The following is a 22,935-nucleotide window of genomic DNA, read 5'->3' on the forward strand; positions in this document are numbered from 1 at the left end:
TTTTACATTTTTTGAGATTTATGGCTCAGGATATGATCTGTATTGGTCTATGATATGCATAATGACTTGGAAAGAATGTGTATTCTACTATTATTGGATGGAGTGTTCTATAAATGCTTATTAAATCCTGTTGGGTGATGGTATTGTTAAGTTCTTCTATATCCTAGTTGGTGTTCTGTTTAGTTAGTTCTGTTTAGTTTAGTCTATCAACTCCTGACAGAGGAGTATTGAAGTCTTCAACTATAATTTTGGATTAGTCTGTCACTTCTTTCAGTTTTATCAGTTTTTTGCCTCACTTATTTTACAGCTCTGTTGTTTGATGCATATACATTTAAGATTGCTATGTCTTCCTGGTAGATTACCCTTTTATTTTTATGTAATGTCCCTTTCTGTCTCTCTCTGGTAATTTTCCTTGCTCTGAAGTCTACTTTATCTGATTTTTTAAAACTTATTTTTGATTCCCTGATTTGGGGATTTTATTCTGAGGCTATTTTTCCCCTCTTTTTTTAAGGAATATATTATTCGAGTGCAAAGAGGAATTTCTGTGGAAAACAGCTGGCAGGTAAGCATTTTTTTTTTTTTGTCAATTAGGAAAATATCTAAATGTGTGACTAAAAGCCTGACTTGGGGCATCTACAAATCTGGAAAAATCAGAACATGCATAAATATAAATCATGTTTCTTTTAGCTATAAACCTTTAGCTTTAAGACAAGTATGATAAGAGTCTTTCCTGTCCCCACTTGTTTGGTTAAATTGTGTATGATTGATATTAGCATGGAGGGTATCTAGGAATTTGTTCCCCAGCTCAACCCAGAGCAAATAGTATATTCAAATTACTTGTTTTGTTTCTAGAAATTCACACCTTCTCCCCTGTAGCTATGGTTTGAGTTCAGTCTACCACGTAGAAAGGTGAGATTGAGTCCTGGCTATTGTACAGTTTTGGCCACTACATTTTATGGATCTCAGGTCCACTCATGGGCAGCTTCTTGGGGAGGATCATCTTGGGGCCCCAGGCTCTGCTTTCTTCAGTGGTGGCCTCAGAGAGAAAAGAATTCCTGGACGGATCGAGAAGTCCTTCCCATACAAGTTGACTTACAGAGGGTAGCTGAATTCTGCATAGGGGCCCTTTCTTTCCTGTTTTAGTAATTACGATTACCACCTCCACCTCCCTGCAACCCTTCTTCTCTCCCAAAAATCTTACCTTCTCCTTCACAGCCCAGCTCAAACCTTAACCTTCTACCTTAAGTAGCCTCTTACACACAGTTGTCCACACTGGTCTTTTCTTTGCCTGACATTTCAAACTACTGTTTGTTTGAATAATTATTATATTTAACATCTGTCGAGCATGTATTAAGTGTTCAGTACTGGTTTAAGCACATTCATTCACTTAACCTTTTAAAAATGTGCTATGTGGTAGTATTGTCCTCATTTTACATTTGTGAAGTAAGTAACTGTCTGAGGTCACAGTTAGATCATTGGCAGAATAGAGTTGGAATTTGCTCATTCTCTGTGGTTAACCACTCTATGATCTTTTGCTTCTTGGCTTTTATCAGGGATGACCTTATATTTAACTTTTTGATGTATATTTCGCAAACAGGGCCAACAATAGTGTCCTCCCAGAAAGATCAACCCTTGGTGCAGTTTTCTAGATCCATTGCATTAGAAACCCAGGTACTCAATAAAAATGTAGACTCTTGGGCCCCATCCTAGACCTACTGATCAAATTTTCAATGGGTAGGGTTGTAAGGGCGGAGAGGTGTGATACCTTTCTTCACCCATGGTAAAGGTTGTGGCCAACACTTCTATAACAAAAGACAGATTAACAAGGGGGAAAACATAACAAATTTATTTAATAAAAGCTTTCTGTTTTTTTTTTTTTTTTTTTGAGACGGAGTCTCTCTCTGTCGCCCAGTGGCACAATCTCAGCTCACTGCACGCTCCATCTCCTGGGTTCACGCCATTCTCCTGCCTCAGCCTCCCGAGTAGCTGGGACTACAGGTGCCCACCACCACGCCCAGCTAATTTTTTTGTATTTTTGGTAGAGATGGGGTTTCACCATGTTAGCCAGGATGGTCTCGATCTCCTGACCTCGTGATCTGCCCGCCTCGGCCTCCCAAAGTGTTGGGATTACAGGCGTGAGCCACCACGCCCGGCCAATCAAAGTTTTATGTGACACAGGAACTTCCAGAAATGAAGACCCAAAGACCCAGGGAAAACTGTCCGTTTTTATGCTTGATTTGATGAAGACTGGATAGCCATGTAGAATGTGATTGAACAAACAATTTATGTTTTTATTTTTATTTTTATTTTTTTGAGATAGGGTTTTGTTCTCTTGCCTAGACTGGAGTGCAGTGGCGTGATCACAGCTCACTGCAGCCTCGATCTCCTGGGCTCAAGCGATCCTCCCACTTCAGCCTCATGAGTAGCTGGAACTATAGGCACGTGCCACTACGCCCAACTAATGTTTTTGTATTTTTTTATAGAGACGGGGTTTGGCTATGTTGCCCAGGCTGGTCTTGAACTCCTGAGTTCAAGCAATGCTCCCGCCTTAGCCTCCCAAAGTGCTGGGATTGTAGGCATGAGCCACCATGCCTGGCCTTGTCTGTTCTTCTTTTTTTTATTTTTATTTTTATAGAAACGGGATCTTGCTATGTTGCCCAGACTGGTCTTTAACTCCTAGGCTCAAGGGATCCTCCTGCCTTGGCCTCCCAAAGTGCTCAGATTATAGGTATGAGCCATTGTGCCTGGCCCTGTCTATTCTTCTTGGTCTGTCCGTGTAGCCTTCCTTCCTCCTGGGTATGGGGCAGGATCCCTTTAGAATGAGAGTCCTCAGGAGAGAAGGGAGAGAGCAACCTTTCTAGGTTTTATGGCTTACTTTGTGAGAGGTAGAGGAGCTAGGGACAGGAGGGCAGAAGACTACAAAGAAGAGCTCATTTGTGAGCCCTTCTTTTTTTTATTTTTTTTGAGACAGAGTCTCATTCTGTTGCCCAGGCTGGGATGCAGTGGAGTGATCTCTGCTCACTGCAATCTCTGCCTCCCAGGCCCAAGCGATTCTCCTGCCTCAGCCTCCTGAGTAGCTGAGACTACAGGTGCTCACCACCATGCCCAGCTGATTTTTTTTTTTTTTTTTTTTTTTTTTTTTTTTTGAGACGGAGTCTCGCTCTGTAGCCCAGGCTGGAGTGCAGTGGCCGGATCTCAGCTCACTGCAAGCTCCGCCTCCCGGGTTCCCACCATTCTCCTGCCTCAGCCTCCCGAGTAGCTGGGACTACAGGCGCCCGCCACCTCGCCCGGCTAGTTTTTTGTATTTCTTAGTAGAGACAGGGTTTCACCGTGTTATCCAGGATGGTCTCGATCTCCTGACCTCGTGATCCACCCGTCTCGGCCTCCCAAAGTGCTGGGATTACAGGCTTGAGCCACCGCGCCCGGCCGCCCAGCTGATTTTTATATTTTTAGTAGAGATACGTTTTGCCATGTTGGCCAGGCTGGTCTCGAACTCCTGGACTCAGGTGATCCACCTGCCTTAGCCTCCCAAAGTGCTGAGATTACAGTTGCAAGCCACTGTGCCCAGCCCATTTCTGAGACCTTCTAATCTCCTTTAGTTCAAAGTACTTAGCATGCCAAAGTACCATACTTTGGGATATCATTTTCTGAGCCCCAGTAGGGTTCTAGATGATATCCAGGTAATACTTTTCTGCACATTAACATTTGAAAATCACCAATAAAGATTAAAGTCAAACTATTTCAAACCAAAATTATTTTCTTTTTTTTTTTTTTTTTTTTTTTTGAGACGGAGTCTCGCTCTATTGCCCAGGCTGGAGTGCAGTGGCCGGATCTCAGCTCACTGCAAGCTCCGCCTCCCGGGTTCACGCCATTCTCCTGCCTCAGCCTCCCGAGTAGCTGGGACTACAGGCGCTCGCCACCTCGCCCGGCTAGTTTTTTGTATATTTTTTAGTAGAGATGGGGTTTCACCGTGTTAGCCAGGATGGTCTCGATCTCCTGACCTCGTGATCCGCCCATCTCGGCCTCCCAAAGTGCTGGGATTACAGGCTTGAGCCACCGCGCCCGGCCCCAAAATTATTTTCTTGATCAGGGCCTGAAGAGCTAGTCGAATTTGACTATAGCCTAATCAATGGCGTCAATACAACTGAGAAAGAATGTGTAGACAATGGAAGGTGGACTGTTTGTCAAGAGGGGGAACCCTGGGGAATCACCCTGGGCGAGGTGTGGGCAGCTCTGCCTGCAATGCAGTCCAGTCTCCAGGGTGGTGGGAGCTCACCTGGTGGAAGTTTGACCCAGGACAAAGGTGAAATGGCCTCAGAACTATCCATTTCCTCTTGCTTTGATTCCATGCTCAGTAAAACTTTTTTTTTTTTTTAAAGTCATTCATCTTTCTAGGCGCCTGGTTAATAAGAAAGACATGGGAAGGACTGTTTGCCCTGAAAACAAATATTCTCACTTATCTCTTGGCATCTTGTGAATTTGACATGCATTAACCAGTTTCCCATGGCCCAGCCAATGCCTGGCACTGCTAAGTCTGTTTTCTAGGCTTGTCAGGTTAAACAGTTAAGCACCAGGTATAAGCCCTACTACCCTTAGCACAAGTGCCTGAGCTCTAGAGTGCCAATATTACTAATACTAATACATATTAAATAAAGAAATGAAAAGAGATAGTCTTTGCTGAATCAAAACCCTACTTCTTGTCTCTTACAGATTGTTAGAAGATACAGTGACTTTGATTTGCTTAACAACAGCTTACAGGTAAATGTTTTGACATTCTAATTACACACATTGATTACTTGGGGTATCTAAAAAACTGGTGGAGTCCAGGCGCAGTGGCTCACGCCTATAATCCCAGCAGTTGGGGAGGCTGAGGCGGGTGGATCACCTGAGGTCAGGAGTTCAAGACCACCTGACCAACATGGAGAAACCCCGTCTCTACTAAAAATACAAAATTAGCCAGGCGTGGTGGTGCATGCCTGCAATCTCAGCTACTTGGGAGGCTGAGGCAGGAGAATCACTTGAACCTGGGAGGCAGAGGTTGTGGTGAGCCGAGATCACGCCATTGCACTCCAGCCTGGGCAATAAGAGTGAAACTCCATCTCAAAAAAAAAGCTGGTTGGAAATGGCAATATCAGAAACAAGAAATTAGCACATTTCCCTGTCAAAGAAAATAAATTCATACTTTACTCAGATGATGTGTGGCTCTAAAAATAAACTTTTGGGAATCAACATGTGATTTATAATTAATAGTCACCTTGCAACCAAGTACTATTGTGCCAGACTCTATCCTCACCACAGTCATAGGAGGCTGATGTAATATCTTCTTTTAAAAGATGAGGAATGATTATGTGGATTGCTAGCGTTATTCACTTAGGTGGAGCTGGGACTCTGACTCTCTTCATTGAACTAGGCTACATAGTCAGCTCTGCAGATCAACATGCAGCAGTAACTGGGAGACTCAACCTTTTCCTGTTTAACTTTTTCTCCTAAATACGTAGTTAGAAATCTCTTTGTTTTAAATGTTCCTAACTTGAGGGCCATAATGGGAAGAAGCATGAGCTGCAAGGTCTTCATCTAGAGACACACCCAGTGTTGTAATGGTTGAAGGGTCCAAGAGGGGCTTTAGCACCTTAGGAAGTCCTGTCAGTAGCAGCCGTGTCTTCATCTGGCAGGCTGGACTTCAAATGCCTTGGATTACTGAAGACTATTTTGCTCTTGTGTGTCATACCTCAGGTTTGATTGGTAACATAAAATGCTTTAACCCTGAGGAAGAGTGCTTGGCTTATGATGTAAAGGACTCAGCCTGGAGGGAAAGGACTGCTCCCGTCATTGGTGAGCTAGCCATCATCGCTCGTTCTGAATGACCTCAGATCTTGCCCACAAAGGTCAGGAGGACTGTGCACTAGGAGGAAGCATAATACTTCTTTTCCTTCAGAAGGCCATGTTTTGTTGGTCGGACTTCAGAAAATAAGCATTTGGGCCAGATGTGGCGGCTCACTCCTGTAATCCCAGCACTTTGGGAGGCTAAGGCGGGTGGATCACCTGAGGTCAGGAGTTTGAGACCAGCCTGGCCAACATGGTGAAACCCCATCTCTACTAAAAATACAAAAATTAGCTGGGTGCGGTGATGGTTGCCTGTAATCCCAGCTACTCAGGGAGCTGAGGCAGGAGAACTGCTTGAACCCGGGAAGGGGAGGTTGCAGTAAGCCGAGATTGCGCCATGTTGCACTGCATCCTGGGTGATAGAGCAAGACTCTGTCTCAAAAAAACAAACAAAAAAGGAAATAAGCATTTGTAAAGCCCAAACTTTAGCATTATTTATAATGCTGCTGAAAGCGTGAATGCCTTATTTTCCTTTTGAAGGAAGTGGCCTGAGTATCTGCAGACGTTTATGTAATTGCCATACTTGTCATGCATTTGACACATATTGTCTTTTTGTGTTTTAATTTTAGTATGACCCATTTGAGTCTTCAGATAGAATATTGGCAGAGATCAAATTTTCATTGATGGGTTTAATTGGTTTTATTTATGGATTTTAATAGGATCTTCTTTGCACTCAGACAAGAGCTGGGCCTATGATGACATTGTAGATAAGACATCAATGTTCAGTTTATTCCAGCAGTGGATTTTCTCCTCAGACTCTCCTATCCCCAGTGCAGCGGCCCATGTGACATTTCCGCAGTGGTGTAAGCATTTGGGAATTAACAGTGGGCCTACGAACTGTTTCTGCCTTTATGCTCAAGAGAACCTTTGCTTGTGCATAAAGGGGGAGTGATCTTTGTACAATGTCATTCAGCCAGGCTGAGTAAGAATTATGGGAGAAATATTTTTGAAATTGAAATTGCCTAGACTTAGCCTCTAAGAACAGAGGGTAGGGAGGAGAGTTTTATCTCTCGTTTACTCATACTTTGGGGTGATAAAGTTTCTCCATGACTCTTCACTTAATGGCCTTTTTAATATAGTGAATTTGATTTTTGCTTCAGTGTAATTTTACCTTTCAAAATGGGTACTTTCAATGTGCATCCTATTTCAAATGCAAATATCCCCATGTATTGATGTTGGCTTGTGTTGGGCAGAATATGGCCAGACATCATTTCAGTGGGAGGTTTTTCTGGATTCAAGTAAACAAACAGAAGAAAGCACACACAGCTTTTTGGCAATGAAGTAATTTAAAACAATATCCAAAAACAGACCAAAAAGACTCTAAAACCTCAGAATAAAACTGTGACCATGATTTTCAGTGTCCAATTACCCTTTTGACAGATAAATGAGTTCCTGCTAAAGAAAAAGAAATATAATACACATATGCAGAGTTGTCTGAGTCCAATAGGAACATGTCTAAGTGAAAAAAAGCATAATGCAAAATTATACATGCCATATAATATAATTACATGAAATGTTTGGAAAATAGGATTGCAAGTAAATATGCCAAAACGTTAATGGTGATCCCCAGGTGGTGGAATTATAGGTTATGTTGTTTTCTGTTTATTTTTGTTTGTTTGTTTTCTTTAATGTTCTGTACTTTCCAAGTTCTCCACAAACAAGCACATGTAGGCTATGTAAGCAGAAAAACAGAAAAAAAGCTGCATTTTCCTTTCTTTTTTTTTTTGAGACAGAGTCTCACTGTGTCGCCCAGTCTGGAGTGCAGTGTCTCCACCTCCTGGGTTCACCTCATTCTCCTGCCTCAGCCTTCCAAGTAGCTGGGACAACAGGCGCCCACCACCGTGCCTGGCTAATTTTTTGTATTTTTAGTAGAGACGGAGTTTCACAGTGTTAGCCAGGATGGTCTCGATCTCCTGGCCTCGTGATCTGCCCGCCTCAGCCTCCCAAAGTGCTGGGATTACAGGTGTGAGTCACCGCGCCGGCAAAAGCTGCATTTTCTAAACTTTTTTTTTTTTTTTGAGACAGAGTCTCGCCTTGTGACCCAAACCGGAGGGCAATGGTGTGATCTTGGCTCACTGCAATCTCTGCCTCTTGGGTTCAAGTGATTTCTCCTGCCATAGACTCCCAAGTAACTGAGATTACAGGCACGTGCCACCATGCCCAGCTAATTTTTGTATTTTTAGTAGAGACGGGGTTTCACTATGTTGGCCAGGCTGACAGACTTTTTATAGTGAGCATATTTTGTGGAAACAATGAAGAAAAATCACTACCTTATTTTAAATGCAACATCAAATTAGCAGCCATCTAGGGAGACAGCATACAACCAAGAGAAAGAAGCAGGCTGTTGAAATGTTGGGAACTGGGCAGAGAGAAAGAACTCAGTCTCTGTTCCTTAGACTTGAGAAGGAACCCAGGCCCCTTACAGCGTTGAGACCTTGAGTCCATCATTTCTTCTGTTGGGTTTCACTTTCGCCGCTGAAATAAAGGGGTTGAACTAGATGACTTCGGAGGTCTCTTATAGCACAAATGTTTTGTAATTAGAATTTTACTGCCCACTGTTGACCCTGGAGAGACTTTACTGTACTCCAGGGGACAGCAGGGTGTTGAGACAAATTGAGGGTCTGTTGAAAGCTTAGAACTCCCTAGGATACTGACTGGAATATGGTTGAAGGCAATTTGCAGATTATTAAGATCTGATGTTGGAAGTAAGGAGCAATGAACAGATTGAGGTTGAAAGTTTTTTGCTGGGCGCGGTGGCTCACGCCTGTAATCCCAGCACTTTGGGAGGCCGAGGTGGGTGGATCACGAGGTCAGGAGATCGAGACCATCCTGGCTAACACGGTGAAACCCCATCTCTACTAAAAATACAAAAAATTATTAGGATGTGGTGGCAGGCGCCTGTAGTCCCAGCTACTTGGGAGGCTGAAGCAGGAGAATGGTGTGAACCCGGGAGGCGGAGCTTGCAGTGAACTGAGATTGCACACTGCACTCCAGCCTGGGTGACAGAGTGAGACTCTATCTCAAAAAAAAAAAATAATAATTAAGTTTTTCCTCCAGATAAAAGCTAATTTTCTTGAAACTGTAATATAGTTTGTCATATAATTTTGGGGTCTAAATCCCAATTTGGGAATCATTTCCCGCTTTCCATTTTCTTTCTTTCTTCTTCTTCTTTTTTTTTTTTTTTAAGACAGTGTCACTCTGTTGCCCAGGCTGGAATGCAGTGAGCTGAGATCATGATCACTGCAACCTCCACGTCCCGGGTTCAAGTGATTCTCCTGCCTCAGCCTCCCAAATTGCTGGAATTACAGGCACCCACCATTGTGCCTGGCTAATTTTTTTTGTATCTTCAGTAGAGATGGGGGTTTCATCATGTTGGCCAGATTGGTCTCGAACTCCTGACCTCAGGTGATCCACCCACCTCGGCCTCCCAAAATGCTGGGACTATAGTTGTGAGCCACGGCGCCTGGCCTCCCCTTTCCATTTTCACTCGCAGTTGTGCATGGAACTCGGGACTCCTCTGCTGGCTGTCTTGTTCTCTTTTCCTTCTATAAGGAACTCAAGAAGGGAATCCATAGGGCATGTTAAAGAGGAAGGTAGTGAAAGTGAGATGATGAGGCATCCTGGCTTGAAGTCATCAGTGTGGAGGTGTCTAGGAAATCAGTGGCTTAGAGACTTTATTATTCCGTGTGTAGTATTTTTTTTTCCTCCCTTCTAATTAACCATTGGAGTTCTAAATTTTCTATTCTGTAGTTGGTAAGCAGTGTAGGAATTCTAGGAGAAAGCTGAAAGAGAAAGTGTCTCTTGAATAATCTTTTTTAAGAGACGGGGTTTTAAAATAACACACATGTTGCATAGTTTGAGTACCTTTAGGAATTTTTTTTTGTGAGATCTTAAACTTAGGGCAGGAAAACCACCTCCGGTCTGTCTGACATAGCAGGGACATTATAATTGCAGCTGTTGGCAAAAGAGCTCTTTGTTTCACCTGACGGTTTGAAAGAACTGATGGGATGTTTGGGCAGAGTAATACATTTTAAAAAGTGAAATGAAAGTTGACAAAATAGATTGGTTGAAGCTTGGAAGCCACGAAGTTCAAAACAGATACTTTATGAAATTCATTCTTACATCCCCACAATGAAAGAAAAGGAGCCAGAATATTGGGATTTGAATCCAATGATGTCAGATGTGACTCCTTTCTGAGTGACGTGGATTCAGCTGGGGCTGCTGCTATGTGGTAGTGCAAGCAAATCTGTCGATACTGGGTAATGGAATTTTTAAAATTCTTGCTCCATATACAATCAGTTTGATAAACAAAAGCAATTTTCTTTCTTTAATTGAAAAAATGTAGTCAATGCACACTATAAACATTTCACAGTAGAGAAATAAAAATTAATGAACCAACCCACTTCTAGAAATGGTTATTGTTAAGCAGTTGGTGTGAGTCCTCCAGACATTTTTCTTTTGTGCCTGTGTAACCATATCCTGGGCTAAAACAGCAGGTTCTCAGATGACACTGTTTTGTTCAACATTGTTTGGTTGTAGTGTTGGTGAGAAAAAAATAAATCTATCCACGACCAAAGCCACTGTCTGAATGGAGTTTGCACGTTCTCTCCACGTCTATGTGGATTTTCTCTGGGTACTCCAGTTTCTTCCCACATCCCAAAGACGTACAGGTTAGGTGAACCGGCTTGTCTACATAGTCCCCATGTGAGTGTGGGTGTGTGTGAGTGCACCCTGACATGGGATGGACTCCGGCTACCTGAGACCCTAAACTGGAAACATGGTGTAAATAATTATCTTGTTAAGTTGGCAAAATCTCACCAATGCTAAGCATCATAATTGCCTTAAGTAATTTTCCATTTCTTCTGGATTCATTAATGAATTACATTTTAATATCTACATAATTGCTTTAAGTAATGAATGTTAAGTGCAAAAATTCACCAAGTTAACAACAGCTACCCTCCAAAACAATAATTATTATCTTGTTTTTATTAATCTTTCTTAAATTGTATATAGGTTATATTTATTTCAGTGTTTAATATTAGACATGTTTTAGGTCTTTGGAAGTTTGCTGATGTTTTTGTGACCAGAAATATGCTGTAGGAAGTTAATTCTTGTTTGTATAAATTAGCCTGGCTGGGTGTGGTGGCTCATGCCTATAATCCCAGCACTTTGGGAGGCTGAGGCGGGTGGATCATTTGAGATCAGGAGTTTGAGACCAGCCTGCCAAACATGGTAAAACCCCATCTCTACTAAAAATACAAAAATTAGCTGGGTTTGGTGGCGGGCACCTGTAATCCCAGTTACTCGGGAGGCTGAGGCAAGAGAATTGCTTGAACCCAGGAGGCGGATGTTGCAGTGAGCCGAGATTGTGCCATTGCACTCCAGCATGGGTGACAAGAGCGAAACTCTGTCTCAAAAAATAAAATAAAATAAATAAAATTAATTAATTAGCCTATGGTAAAATTAGTCTTGTTATTCATTTTGCTTAAAGTCCCAGTCTGTAAGAACCTATAGACAACATTAAGTGATAACTTAGCTTACATACACATAAATGAGATGATATTCTGCAACTTCATAAAATAGTTTCAGGAAAGATACATCAGTTGTGTTTTAGGTAATATATTACCCTTTATTTATTTATTATTTATTTATTTATTTATTTTTTGGAGACAGAGTCTCACTCCATTACCCAGGCTGGAGTGCGGTGGCGCCATCGTGGCTCACTGCAACCTCTGCCTCCTGGGTTCAAGCAATTCTTGTGCCTCAGCCTCCTGAGGAGCTGCTGAAATTACAGTCATGCACCACCATACCTGACTAGTTTTTGTATTTTCAGTAGAGATGGGGTTTTGCTATGTTGGTTAGGCTGGTATCTAACTCCTGACCCCAGGTAATCCACTCGCCTCGGCCTCCCAAAGTGCTGGGATTACAGGCATGAGCCACTGTGCCCGGCCTACCCTTCCTTTAATTCTTTATGCCCTTGAACCAAAAAATAAAGTGATTGGCTTGGATGTGCAATAGCTAGGTTATGTACTTTCTTCATACGTATGCATTTTATTCAGCTAAAGAAAAAACCACTATTAGATAAAGCCTAACTGTATAAATGAGGCAGATGACGTGAAATTTGATTATCTTATTTGGAAATGAATTATGCTGTGATAGAAAATTTACTCTGTGTATGCTCTGATATGTTTTCATAATTATGTTTGAGAAATTGGCAATTTAGAATTATCCGCCAACCTTTTCATCTTCTCCAGTGTCAAGTTCAAGGTCTTCATCTGGCTGCATCAATGTTGTTTGAAAAATACAGAATGGAACAATCTCAGTTAGGTTTGCCCAATTTAATGGTTTAGGTTATATCCTTTTCTGAATTCAAGATGCCCTTCTCTTTAGACCTTACCCTCGATCAATACACATGCCACTGGACTCCTCTAATATAAGCACAAGTCTAGAATAGCACTACTCTTTGAAAGTGACTTTGCTCATTAAATTAAAATGCCTATCTCATGCTTTGCTTTTTATGTTTAAAAAATAAACTCACAGTCCCAGCTACTTGAGAGGCAGGCTGAGGTGGGAGGATTACTTGCAACCAGGAGTTCAAGTACATAGTGAGACCCTATCTCTCTCTAAAGAAAAAAAAAGAAAAGAAAGAAAAGACTAAACATTTTAAATAATGTGGGAAATGATAGTAGATTGAGTACCTGTATTTACTTTTTCTCCCTCCCCAAACCAGTCTAGAATAACAGTGGATTGTTTATATACACAAACACACCCTTTCAAGGACAAACAGAACAGGAGAAGAAAAAACACAATAAAACACTTAAGGCTGAAAATCCAGTGGGTGAGAGCTAACTGATTAAGCAGATGTAGGAAGGCAGAATTCAGAGATGGGAAGCAGATAATCTCATTGGGTCTCAATTTACATCACAGAACCCCTGGAAGGTTCCAGTATTGGCAGTACCAGGTGCTGTCCCCAGAGTGGGGTGAAGGTCAAGCAGTTGCAAGTCTGTTTAAGAAGCAGTCAGATCCCCAAATCTCCCATGTCCATGAAAATTATTCCTGCCCTCCTCCCTCTAGCAAAAAGACATAAGTTTATTTTCTGGAGAGGGTCAAACAGTCTTTAGGCTGGGGAATGCAGGCATATTTGAAAACATGTACCTAATATACATGAAGACCCCACTCCCTCCCTAGCTTCCTTCTTCGTCTCAACTGCCAGAATTCTGGCAGTCAGGCTTCAGACTTTTCAGGCAGGAGATTAGAAGATTATTTTAGGGGAATCTGTCCAGCCTAAGAGGAAAGAGCTAAAGGTTTGTCCAGTAAAACAGCTGTGTAGGGTCATCTGGTAAAATAAAGCCCACAGTAGATAAACCCCAGGACACTCACCCAGAGGTTCCAGTCAACTTTTGATGCTCCACTCTTGAATATGGGCTGATAACCAAGGGTCACCAGACTCCTACAGGACTCATTTTTCTTTCTTATTTAAATGTTTTCATTGGATTTGGACTTCGTTTTTCTTACTTTTTTTTTTTTTTTTTTTTTGGCAATGGAGTTTTGCTCTTGTTGCCCAGGCTGGAGTGCAGTGGTGTGATCTCGGCTCATCGCAACCTCTGCCTCCTGGGTTCAAGTGATTCTCCTGCCTCAGCCTCCCGAGTAGCTGGGATTACAGGCATGCACCACCACGCTCAGCTAATTTTTTGTATTTTTAGTAGAGATGGAGTTTCTCCATGTTGATCAGGCTGGTCTCAAACTCCCGACCTCAGGTGATCCGCCTGCCTTAGCCTCCCAGAGTGCTGGGATTACAGGCATGAGCCACCACACCCTGCCAGACTTCATTTTTTTAAGGATTATGTAGACATAACTAGTCTGATCAGATATTAGCTTATATATTTTGGTAGCTCTTTATTATTATTATTATTATTTTTTTTTTTTTTTGAGACGGAGTCTCGCTCTGTCGCCCAGGCTGGAGTGCAGTGGCGCGATCTCGGCTCACTACAAGCTCCGCCTCCCGGGTTCACGCCATTCTCCTGCCTCAGCCTCCGGAGTAGCTGGGACTACAGGCGCCCACAACCGCGCCCGGCTAATTTTTTGTATTTTTAGTAGAGACGGGGTTTCACCGTGGTCTCGATCTCCTGACCTTGTGATCCGCCCGCCTCAGCCTCCCAAAGTGCTGGGATTACAGGCGTGAGCCACCGCGCCCGGCGCTCTTTATTATTATTATTACTATTTGAGACAGAGTCTTGCTCCGTCACCCAGGCTGGAGTGCAGTGGTGCAATCTTGGCTCACTGCAGCCTCCACCTCCTGGGTTCAAGCGATTCTCCTGCCTCAGCCTTCTGAGTAGCTGGGATTACAGGCGCCCACTACCATGCTTGCCTGATTTTTGTATGTTTAGTAGAGATGGAGTTTCACCATGTTGCCCAGGCTGGGTTTGAACTCTTGACCTCAGGTGATCCACCCACCTCAGCCTCCCATAGTGCTGGAGTTACAGGCGTGAGCCACTGCTCCTGGTAGCCCTTTATTTTTATACCTAAGAACTAGTTTACTTTTTCTCAATGTTCAATACTTACCTTTGGTAAAAATTTGCCATGTTCTTCCTCATCTGTTTCTGAAGCGTTCGAGTTTCACCTGCTTGGTGTAAGTTACTCTTTCATTGTCCTCCTGTGGATATGTTTTGTAGGACTCTCTGCTTTTTCTAAATTTCACTGCTCACATCCCACAACATTATCTTCCCATAATTCTGGCAAAAAGGAGACCTGGGATACCTCTGAAGTGTGGCCCTTAAATCCCAGTTCCTGTTCCTACCTGACTCCCACCAAGAAAGACTTTTAACACGAAGTGACCAAAACAAATAGGAAAAAAAAAGGAACGATCAGGAAGCAGAAGGTATGCAGTGAGAAGAATGCTTTAGACACTTGAGAAAGATTATCTTTTGTCTTCTCAGAGAGATAAGAAATGGTATTACGTTCAGGGTGCTATTAAGGAAGAAAAAGAATAGAAAAGAGTACATACAAATAAAAAATAACAGTAGACAACTATTTAGAAGGGCTGAAAGATAAAAGAAATGCTCTTTAAAAAAAAGAAAAGCGAAATACAAAAATTAGTTGGGCATGGTGGTGCACATCTGTAGTCCCAGCTACAGGTGTGCACCACCTGTAGAGGCTGAGGTGATAGGATTGCTTGAGCTCAGGAGGTCGAGGCTATAGTGAGTGGTGACCATGCCACTGCACTCCGGCCTGGGTGACAGGGTGAGAACCTGTCTCAAAAACAAAACAAAACAAAAAGAGAGCAGAAAATTAAAAGATAAAATTACAGGAGCAGTCCAGGAAGTCCAACATTGAAAAAATAGGAGTTTCAGTAAAAGAAAGCAGAAGGCATGAAGGGGAAGAAATAATGACCTAACAATACAATAAAATGCCAAAGAACTTAAGGAGATTAGTTTTTAGTTTGAAAGGACTGAGTGCTCAGCATGAGGGATGAAAACAGACACATGAAAGTCACAAACTGAGGTCATAGAGAAGATCCTGAAAGCTTCTGGGAAAATAGCAGCAAAAAATGGATCAAGAATCATTATGATTAGCTGTGTGTGGTGGCGTGCAGCTGTAGTCCCAGCTACTTGTAAGGCTGGGGTGACAGGATCTCTTGAGCTCAGGAATCCGAGGTGACAGTGGGCTGTGATCACGCCACCACACTCCAGCCTGGGTGCAAAGCAAGACCCTATCTCTTAAAAAAAAAAAAAAAAAAAAAAAGGCATCAATATGCTTGAACCTTTAACAGCAGCACTATAAACTAGAAGACACCCAAATATTTATTTACAATTCTGAAAGGCTGGGCGCAGTGGCTCACGCCTGTAATCCCAATACTTTGAGAGGCCGAGGCAGGCAGATCACCTGATGTCAGGAGTTTGAGACCAGCCTGGCCAATATGGTAAAACCCCATCTCGACTAAAAATACAAAAATTAGCCGGGTGCGGTGGCACATGCCTATAATCCCAGCTGCTTGGAGGCTGAGGCAGGAGAACCGCTTGAACCTAGGAGGCAGAGATTGCAGTGAGCTAAGATCGCGTCATGCACTCCAGCCTGGGCGACAGAGGGAGTCTCCGTCTCACAGTAAGTAAGTAAGTAAATAAATAAATAAAAATAAAACTCTGAAGAAAATGTATTCCCAACTTAAAATTCCACATCAAGACTAGCTATAAATCAAGTATAAGGGAAGGATAAAGACATCCTTATATATGCAAAGTTTCAAAAAAATGTATCTCTTGTTCTCCTTTTTAAAGCCAACAGAGGGCTTGGCGCTGTGGCTCACGCCTGTAATCCCAGCACTTTGGGAGGCCGAGGTGGGCGGATCACGAGGTCAGGAGATTGAGACCATCCTGACTAACACAGTGAAACCCCATCTCTACTAAAGATACAAAAAAATTAGCCAGGCGTTATGGTGGGTGCCTGTAGTCCCAGCTACTTGGGAGGCTGAGGCAGGAGAATGGCGTGAACCCGGGAGGCAGAGTTTGCAGTGAGCCAAAATCGCGCCACTGCACTCCAGCCTGCGCGATAGAGTGAGACTCCGACTCCAAAAAAAAAAAAAAAAAAGCCAACAGAGGGTACACTCTGCCAAAAACAAGGGAATTATGCACAAAAAACGAAGGTAGGGGATACAAAATGGGGTTTAGTACGACAAAGGCAAAAGCATCTCTAGGATGAGGATGAAAGGAGGTCCCGGGATGCCAGCTTTGCAGCAGTGTAGGGACCGCCAGTCCTGCTTGGAGCAGATTGTTGGACTCTGGAAGATACTCTTCAAAAGATAAAACTAACACAGCTGTGTATCTGAGTGTGTTGAAAGAAGGCTTGGATGGAGACTTTCAAGTTGAATAGAAAACCGAAAAAAGACTACACGTTGCTGTAAAGGAAAAGTAAGCATGGCTCTAGCTCAGTTGTGAATATTATGTACTTAAGGTAAACATGAATATTGTACCAAATAAAATTATAATGATGTCAGGAGGATTAGGGACAGGATGTGTGAGATGAGGTCAGGATTGTGAAAGAGAACTTAATCCTCATCTTCCATAATGGGAAATCTACAGATAATGCCTAAAAATGAAAACTCAAGCCATGACAGTATGAGCATTCCCCCATTGTCAAAAGATCAGCTGAGAGACTTGAATGTGGCTGTCTTAGGGGAGCAGAGAATGACTTTGTCACCTGGTAGCAGGAGTGAGGGGTGTCATGGGACTGCCAGTTATAATTTAAGAAAGTGAGTTACTCTTGAAATTATGTTTTTATATAACTTTAGTAAAAATAAAAGCACATTAAAAAAATAAAGTTTTAAAATTACTATGCTTGGCCAGGTGTGGTGGCTCATACCTGTAATCCCAGCACTTTTGGAGGCCGAAGCTGGTGGATCACTTGAGGTCAAGAGTTTGAGATCAGCCTGGCCAACACAGTGAAACCCCATCTCTCCTAAAAATACAAAAATTATCTGGGCATGGTGTCGCATGCCTGTAGTCCCAGCTACTCAGGAGGTGGAGGCAGGAGAATCTCTTGAAGCCAGGAGGTGGAGGTTTCAGTGAGCCAAGACGGCACCACTGCACTCCAGCCTGGGTGACTGAGTGAGACTCCATCTCAAAAATAAAATAACTTAATACAGTATTTTATCAATTCTAAATGCAGTTTTTCACAATTTTTGTATCACTGAAATTAGGATGCATCTAAAATCTACATTGTCTTAGGTTTAATGAAATATGATAGGTCAAGATTTTTGTATTGATTCTTATTTGTGGATGACATGAGTGTAACTTTTTTTTTTTTTTTTTTTTAAGATTGCAGGCTTAAGTCTGCCTCTTCCTCCCAAAAAATTGATTGGTAACATGGATCGTGAATTCATAGCTGAGAGGCAGAAAGGTCTTCAGAACTATCTCAACGTGATCACCACAAATCATATCTTGTCTAATTGTGAGCTGGTTAAGAAGTTTTTAGATCCAAACAACTATTCCGCAAACTACACTGGTAAGCAAAGGAATCTGTGAGCTGTGGTCACATGGCTAAAGAGGCATTGTCCCTTGCTGGAGATAACATGTGGGAGAAACGCTTTCTCAAAATGGGGATATGTATATATCTGTTATAGTGTATTATGAATTTACTAAGATTTTCTTGATTGTAGTTTACTGTAGATGTGTAAGAAGAAAATAATTTACTTCCAAAATGTTTGTAAAGTCTGCACAGAAAAATATGGAAGATAAATTATTGTATGTGTGCTTATACTCTTGCCTTTGTTGTCTTCTCTGACAGGAGTGAGTACTCTACAATAGGCCAGACGCGATGGCTCACGCCTGTAATCCCAGCACTTTGAGAGGGCAAGGCAGGTGGATTGCCTGAGGTCAGGAGTTTGAGACCAGCCTGGCCAACATGGTGAAACCCTGTCTCTACTAAAAATAAAAAAATTAGCCAGGCATGGCGGCACATGCCTGTAATCCTAGCTACTCGGGAGGCTGAGGCAGGATAATCCCTTGAACCCGGGAGGCGGAGGTTGCAGTGAGCTGAGATAGTGCCACTGCACTCTAGCCTAGGCAACAGAGCAAGACTCCATCTTAAAAATAATAATAATAAATCCACAGTAACGTGTACAGTAATTTTTTATATTACTTTTGACCTCTAATCAACACCTTGTACACACAATAATCTTAATTTGATTTGTATTTGGCTCTGTTTTTGTATTTACGATATGTTGTGTGTTTCTGTTTTTTCTGGGAATTTACTTTAAACACAGTCAGAAGGGTCCCTTCTGTGTCTTCCTATTTGCTCCCTGAGACCCACTCAGTGCAAAGCATAGGAGGTCATTCTCTTCCAGATCTTTCCTGGATCAGGGCAGCCACTAAGGGACTGTGGTTGAAAGGGCTTCTCTTCCAGTACCGATTACACTCAAAGCTGGCATCAATAACCTAAGCCTGATGTCAGCAGAATGAGAAACTAAATATTTAATACATTCTGCTGTCACTTTGAAAAGAACAATAGAAACGTTGTTTCACCTGATTTATTAAAGAGAAACCATGCTTTAGTGACTTCCTGAGTGGAACTATGGATATTGTTAATTTACTTGCTAAGAGAATACACCATATCAGATATTTGAGTCTTTAAAACATTGCTTTTGAAGTAATTAGAGAGAGGCACTTTTATTCCTATTTCACTTTTATTTATTTATTCATACCCATTCATTCACCAAAATATCCCTGTTTCAGAGAGGGAAACAGATGTCTACTTGGCAGGCACCAAGTTTTTCTCCACAGTAGAATCACCTGGGGAGCATTAAAACAATTTCTCATGCCCAGGCTGCGTGCATGCTGATTAAATCAGAGTCTCTGTGGGTGGAGCTTGTAGTCTGTGAAGCTTCCCAAGTGATTCCAATATGGAGCCAAGTTTGAAAACCACAGCCCTTGAGGCTTGTGACTCACAGTGTGGTTCTCTGACCAGCAGCATTGGCATCACTGGGGGCTTGTCGAAGGTGCAGAATTCAATCCTCATCCCAGACTTCCTGAATCAGGATCTGATTTTAACAAGGTCCCCAGGTGATTTGCATGCACATTAAACCATGAGAAGCCTTGCGCTAGGATGTACCTGCCATTTCCTAGCTGAAGTGCTGTGCAGGGCTAAGGAAAATGCCTTTCTAGAGTGTAACCAAGAGAAGAAAAGTTTATTTCAAACTCACACTTACTATAAGTTACCAAATGGAGCACTGAATTGTTACAAGGATTCCATTCTTGCCTCCACTTGTTTTTTTGTTCAGGGAAGAGAAAAGATAGCACAGATAGGACTGGGGCTCTAGGGACAGCTTGAATTCTGTCAAAGTAGCATCTTTTGTGGCTTTCATTTCTCAATGTTTCACCTTGATTGCTCCCAAAATTGTCAGACAGCAGGCCATCTGGACTGACTTGTCAAATGAGCCCTAACCCAGGCCCACTCAGTGGTTTATCTCCCTCATTCCCTGCGAGTGCCTGCTAATGTTCTTCTGAGGGCAAGCATGAAGGTGTAGTGTATGTATAATGATGCCTTTTGTTCAACAAATGTGATGTGTGCTGGGTGTTGGGGATGCAGGCACAAATAAATGTGTTCCTTGCTCTCAGGGAGCTGGCACCAGAAGTGCATTGAGTCCCATGGGGTCAGAACTAAAAGGGATCTTAGAGCAGATGTATCATGTCTAACCCTCTCTTTTCATAAATGAGTTCAACTAAGGCCCCCAGAGAGGGAGGGCCCTAGCCAGGATTGCACATTTGTGTGACTTTAGTCTGGTCTGAGCGTTTAAGTTAAAATGCTTTGTGGCTCCTAGAAGGTTGTCTATTCTGACAGTTGTCGATTCTCTGCTTTTTTCTATACCTGCCCCACATGCTGTTATTGTCTTTGATCTCCACTCCCCCTTCCCACCCCCAGGCCTCCAGCATGGTAGAGGATCAGGAGTCCAAAGCAGATGTGGGCAGGGGTATAAAAAGACCATCAGAAACTCCTGCCAGAACCTGTGCTGGCTGCTGTTCAGAGGGCATAATCCTGGAATGAAACAATAGGTGATGGATGCTGTTTTCAGAGAGACATTGGTTTATATCCCCCTTTGAATGAAATTTCAGAGTTTGTCTAGCCTCGAGGCTGACGCACCAGCCACCTCAGGAAAAGGAAACATAGGCCACCACCTCCATGCCAGCTTGACTGGACCATTCCTGAGATTCACAGCATGGCCCAGAAGCATACCCTGCATGCCTCTCACCTTGTGGCACTTCTCTAAGCAGGGCCGCTTTCCCCCTGTTGTTTTTTGAGCAAGGGTCTCACTCTGTTACCCAGGCTGGAGTGCAGTGGCGCTATCCCAGCTCTGTGCACCCATTACCTTCTGGGTTCAAGTGATCCTTGCACCCCAGCCTCCTGAGTAGCTGGGATTACAAGTGCACACCACCATGCCCAGCTAAGTTTTAAATTGTTTGTAGAGAGGGGGTTTTGCTATGTTGACTAGGCTGGTCTCGAACTCTTAAGCTCAATCTGCCCGCCTCGGCCTCCCAAAGTGCTGGGATTACAGGCATCAGCCACTGTGCCTGGCCCACTTTTCCCTTTTAATATGGATAATGTCTCCACTTCTTCTCATTTTCCACATGGTCTGCAGTCACCACCCAGCTTCATTTCAGCAGGATTTGAGTTCTGTGTTCAAGTGGTGGCCAGAATCAGCAGAGCACTTTTCCTGGTCCTTGCTCTGACAGAGGGTGAGGGTGCGTTGTTAGAGGGGGACTGTGATGGCATTCTACTCCCAGAGGATGGTTAACCAGGAGCTCTCAGGACATTGGCAGCTTCCTCCTCTCTTACCTGGGTCCCCAGCCTGGGACTGCTGGGACTTTCTTTCTTTTCCAGGTTTTCTCCAGAAGAGCCAATCCTCAGAAAGGAAATGTAGGCCCTTGTTCTTCTGTGAGGGAGTTGTGAGGTGTTCATTTGAATTAGAAAGTCTAATTGACAGTCAGCTGTTGTACAGGGAAAACAGGTATCTCCTGTCCATGAGATGTTTGTCTCACACATATATCTCCCTTACAATTTTTTTTTTTTTTTGAGACAGAGTCTCACTCTGTTGGGCAGGCTGGAGTGCTGTGGCATGGTCTCGGTTCATTGCAACCTCAGCCTCCCAATTCAAGTGATTCTCCCGCCTCAGCCTCCCGAGTAGCTGGGATTACAGGCACTTGCTACGACACCCAGCTAATTTTTTCTATTTTTAGTAGAGATGGGGGTTTCACCATGTTGGCCAGGCTGGTCTCGAACTCCTGACCTTGTGATCCGCCCACCTCGGCCTCCCAAAGTGCTGGGGTTACAGGCATGAGCCACTGCGCCCAGCCTACAATATTCATCTTTTTAACAAGGTACTTCTATCATTTAAAAGCCTCACTGTTGGCCGGGCGTGGTGGCTCAAGCCTGTAATCCCAGCACTTTGGGAGGCCGAGACGGGCGGATCACGAGGCCAGGAGATCGAGACCATCCTGGCTAACACGGTGAAACCCCGTCTCTACTAAAAAATACAAAAAACTAGCCGGGCGAGGTGGCGGGAGCCTGTAGTCCCAGCTACTCGGGAGGCTGAGGCAGGAGAATGGCGTAAACCCGGGAGGCGGAGCTTGCAGTGAGCTGAGATCTGGCCACTGCACTCCAGCCTGGGCGACAGAGCGAGACTCTGTCTCAAAAAAAAAAAAAAAAAAAAAAAAAAAAAAAAAAAAAGCCTCACTGCACTGTAGCCATCTTCCCGCCTCAGTCCTCATACCCTCTTGGAGTAAGGGGGTTTTAATGTCCATGCAAAAGTCATTTGGACCAGAAATCAAGAGGCCTGTATCCTGGTCCCAGCTTTGTCATTAGCAGCATTTCCTCTCTGTGGGCCCACATCTTGACCTATAAAACAAGAGGCTGGGGAGCGGGGAATGGACCAGGGAGTGCTGAAGTTACCTTTTAGGCCTAAAGCCCCAGGAATCCCTTGAAAAGGTAGGACAGTAGTGGACTCAGAATATAAAAAGGGAGAGAGCGGGGAAAGAGGAGTATATTTAGAACAACAGCGGGGTATTTGGTGAGGTTGCAGGCCTCTCTGCAGTGCAACCTGCTATAGTGGACTGGGGGTCTGAACCCCAGCTCCAGTCCTAGAGGAGTCAGTGTTTGTTCCCTGCTCACAATGGGGGCGCCTGGTACAACTGAGCTCTGTGGGAAGCACAGGATGGACTTGAAGGCTGTGTTCTCCATTTCCTGTCTCCAGTTTGTTTATCAGCACTTTCTGAGCATGCAGTTTTTCCACATGTGTCAGTCAGTTCCTGTGTCAGAACTAGAGGGCAGATGCCTTCCTTCTCATGGATTTCATGTTCTAATGGGAGAGAGTTTCCACATCTGCTGAACATGATTGAACCCTTGGTTCCTGCTTCGTCAGATACTTACTGAGTATCTACTGTGTGCCAGGTGCTATGTATACAGCAAGGAGGAAAGAATAATTCCCCCACTTCCTACTGCATGACAGTTACACCAGGAGATTGACAGGTGATGGCTGTGGCAGAGTAAATGTTAGGGAGCACCTTGGGG

At 43.4% G+C, this 22,935-nt stretch overlaps 1 protein-coding gene across 16 annotated transcripts in view; it reads left to right on the forward strand.

Moving 5' to 3' along the window:
• The window catches only part of PXK (PX domain containing serine/threonine kinase like), a 99,222-nt gene that overhangs the window by 34,614 nt on the left and 41,673 nt on the right, over nt 1–22,935 (forward strand). For 15 of the 16 annotated variants that reach the window (XM_015130610.3, XM_015130611.3, XM_015130606.3 and 12 more), the window contains exons 2-4: nt 512–562; nt 4,711–4,758; nt 17,691–17,877. In XM_015130610.3, the coding sequence (XP_014986096.1) occupies nt 512–562; nt 4,711–4,758; nt 17,691–17,877 (286 nt within the window). Of the gene's footprint in view, nt 1–511; nt 563–4,710; nt 4,759–5,738; nt 5,833–17,690; nt 17,878–22,935 lie in introns of those variants that run through there. The other variant, XM_028844295.2, reaches the window with a different exon arrangement.

Source organism: Macaca mulatta, chromosome 2 (assembly GCF_049350105.2).
Source record: "Macaca mulatta isolate MMU2019108-1 chromosome 2, T2T-MMU8v2.0, whole genome shotgun sequence".
NCBI lineage: Eukaryota > Metazoa > Chordata > Mammalia > Primates > Cercopithecidae > Macaca > Macaca mulatta.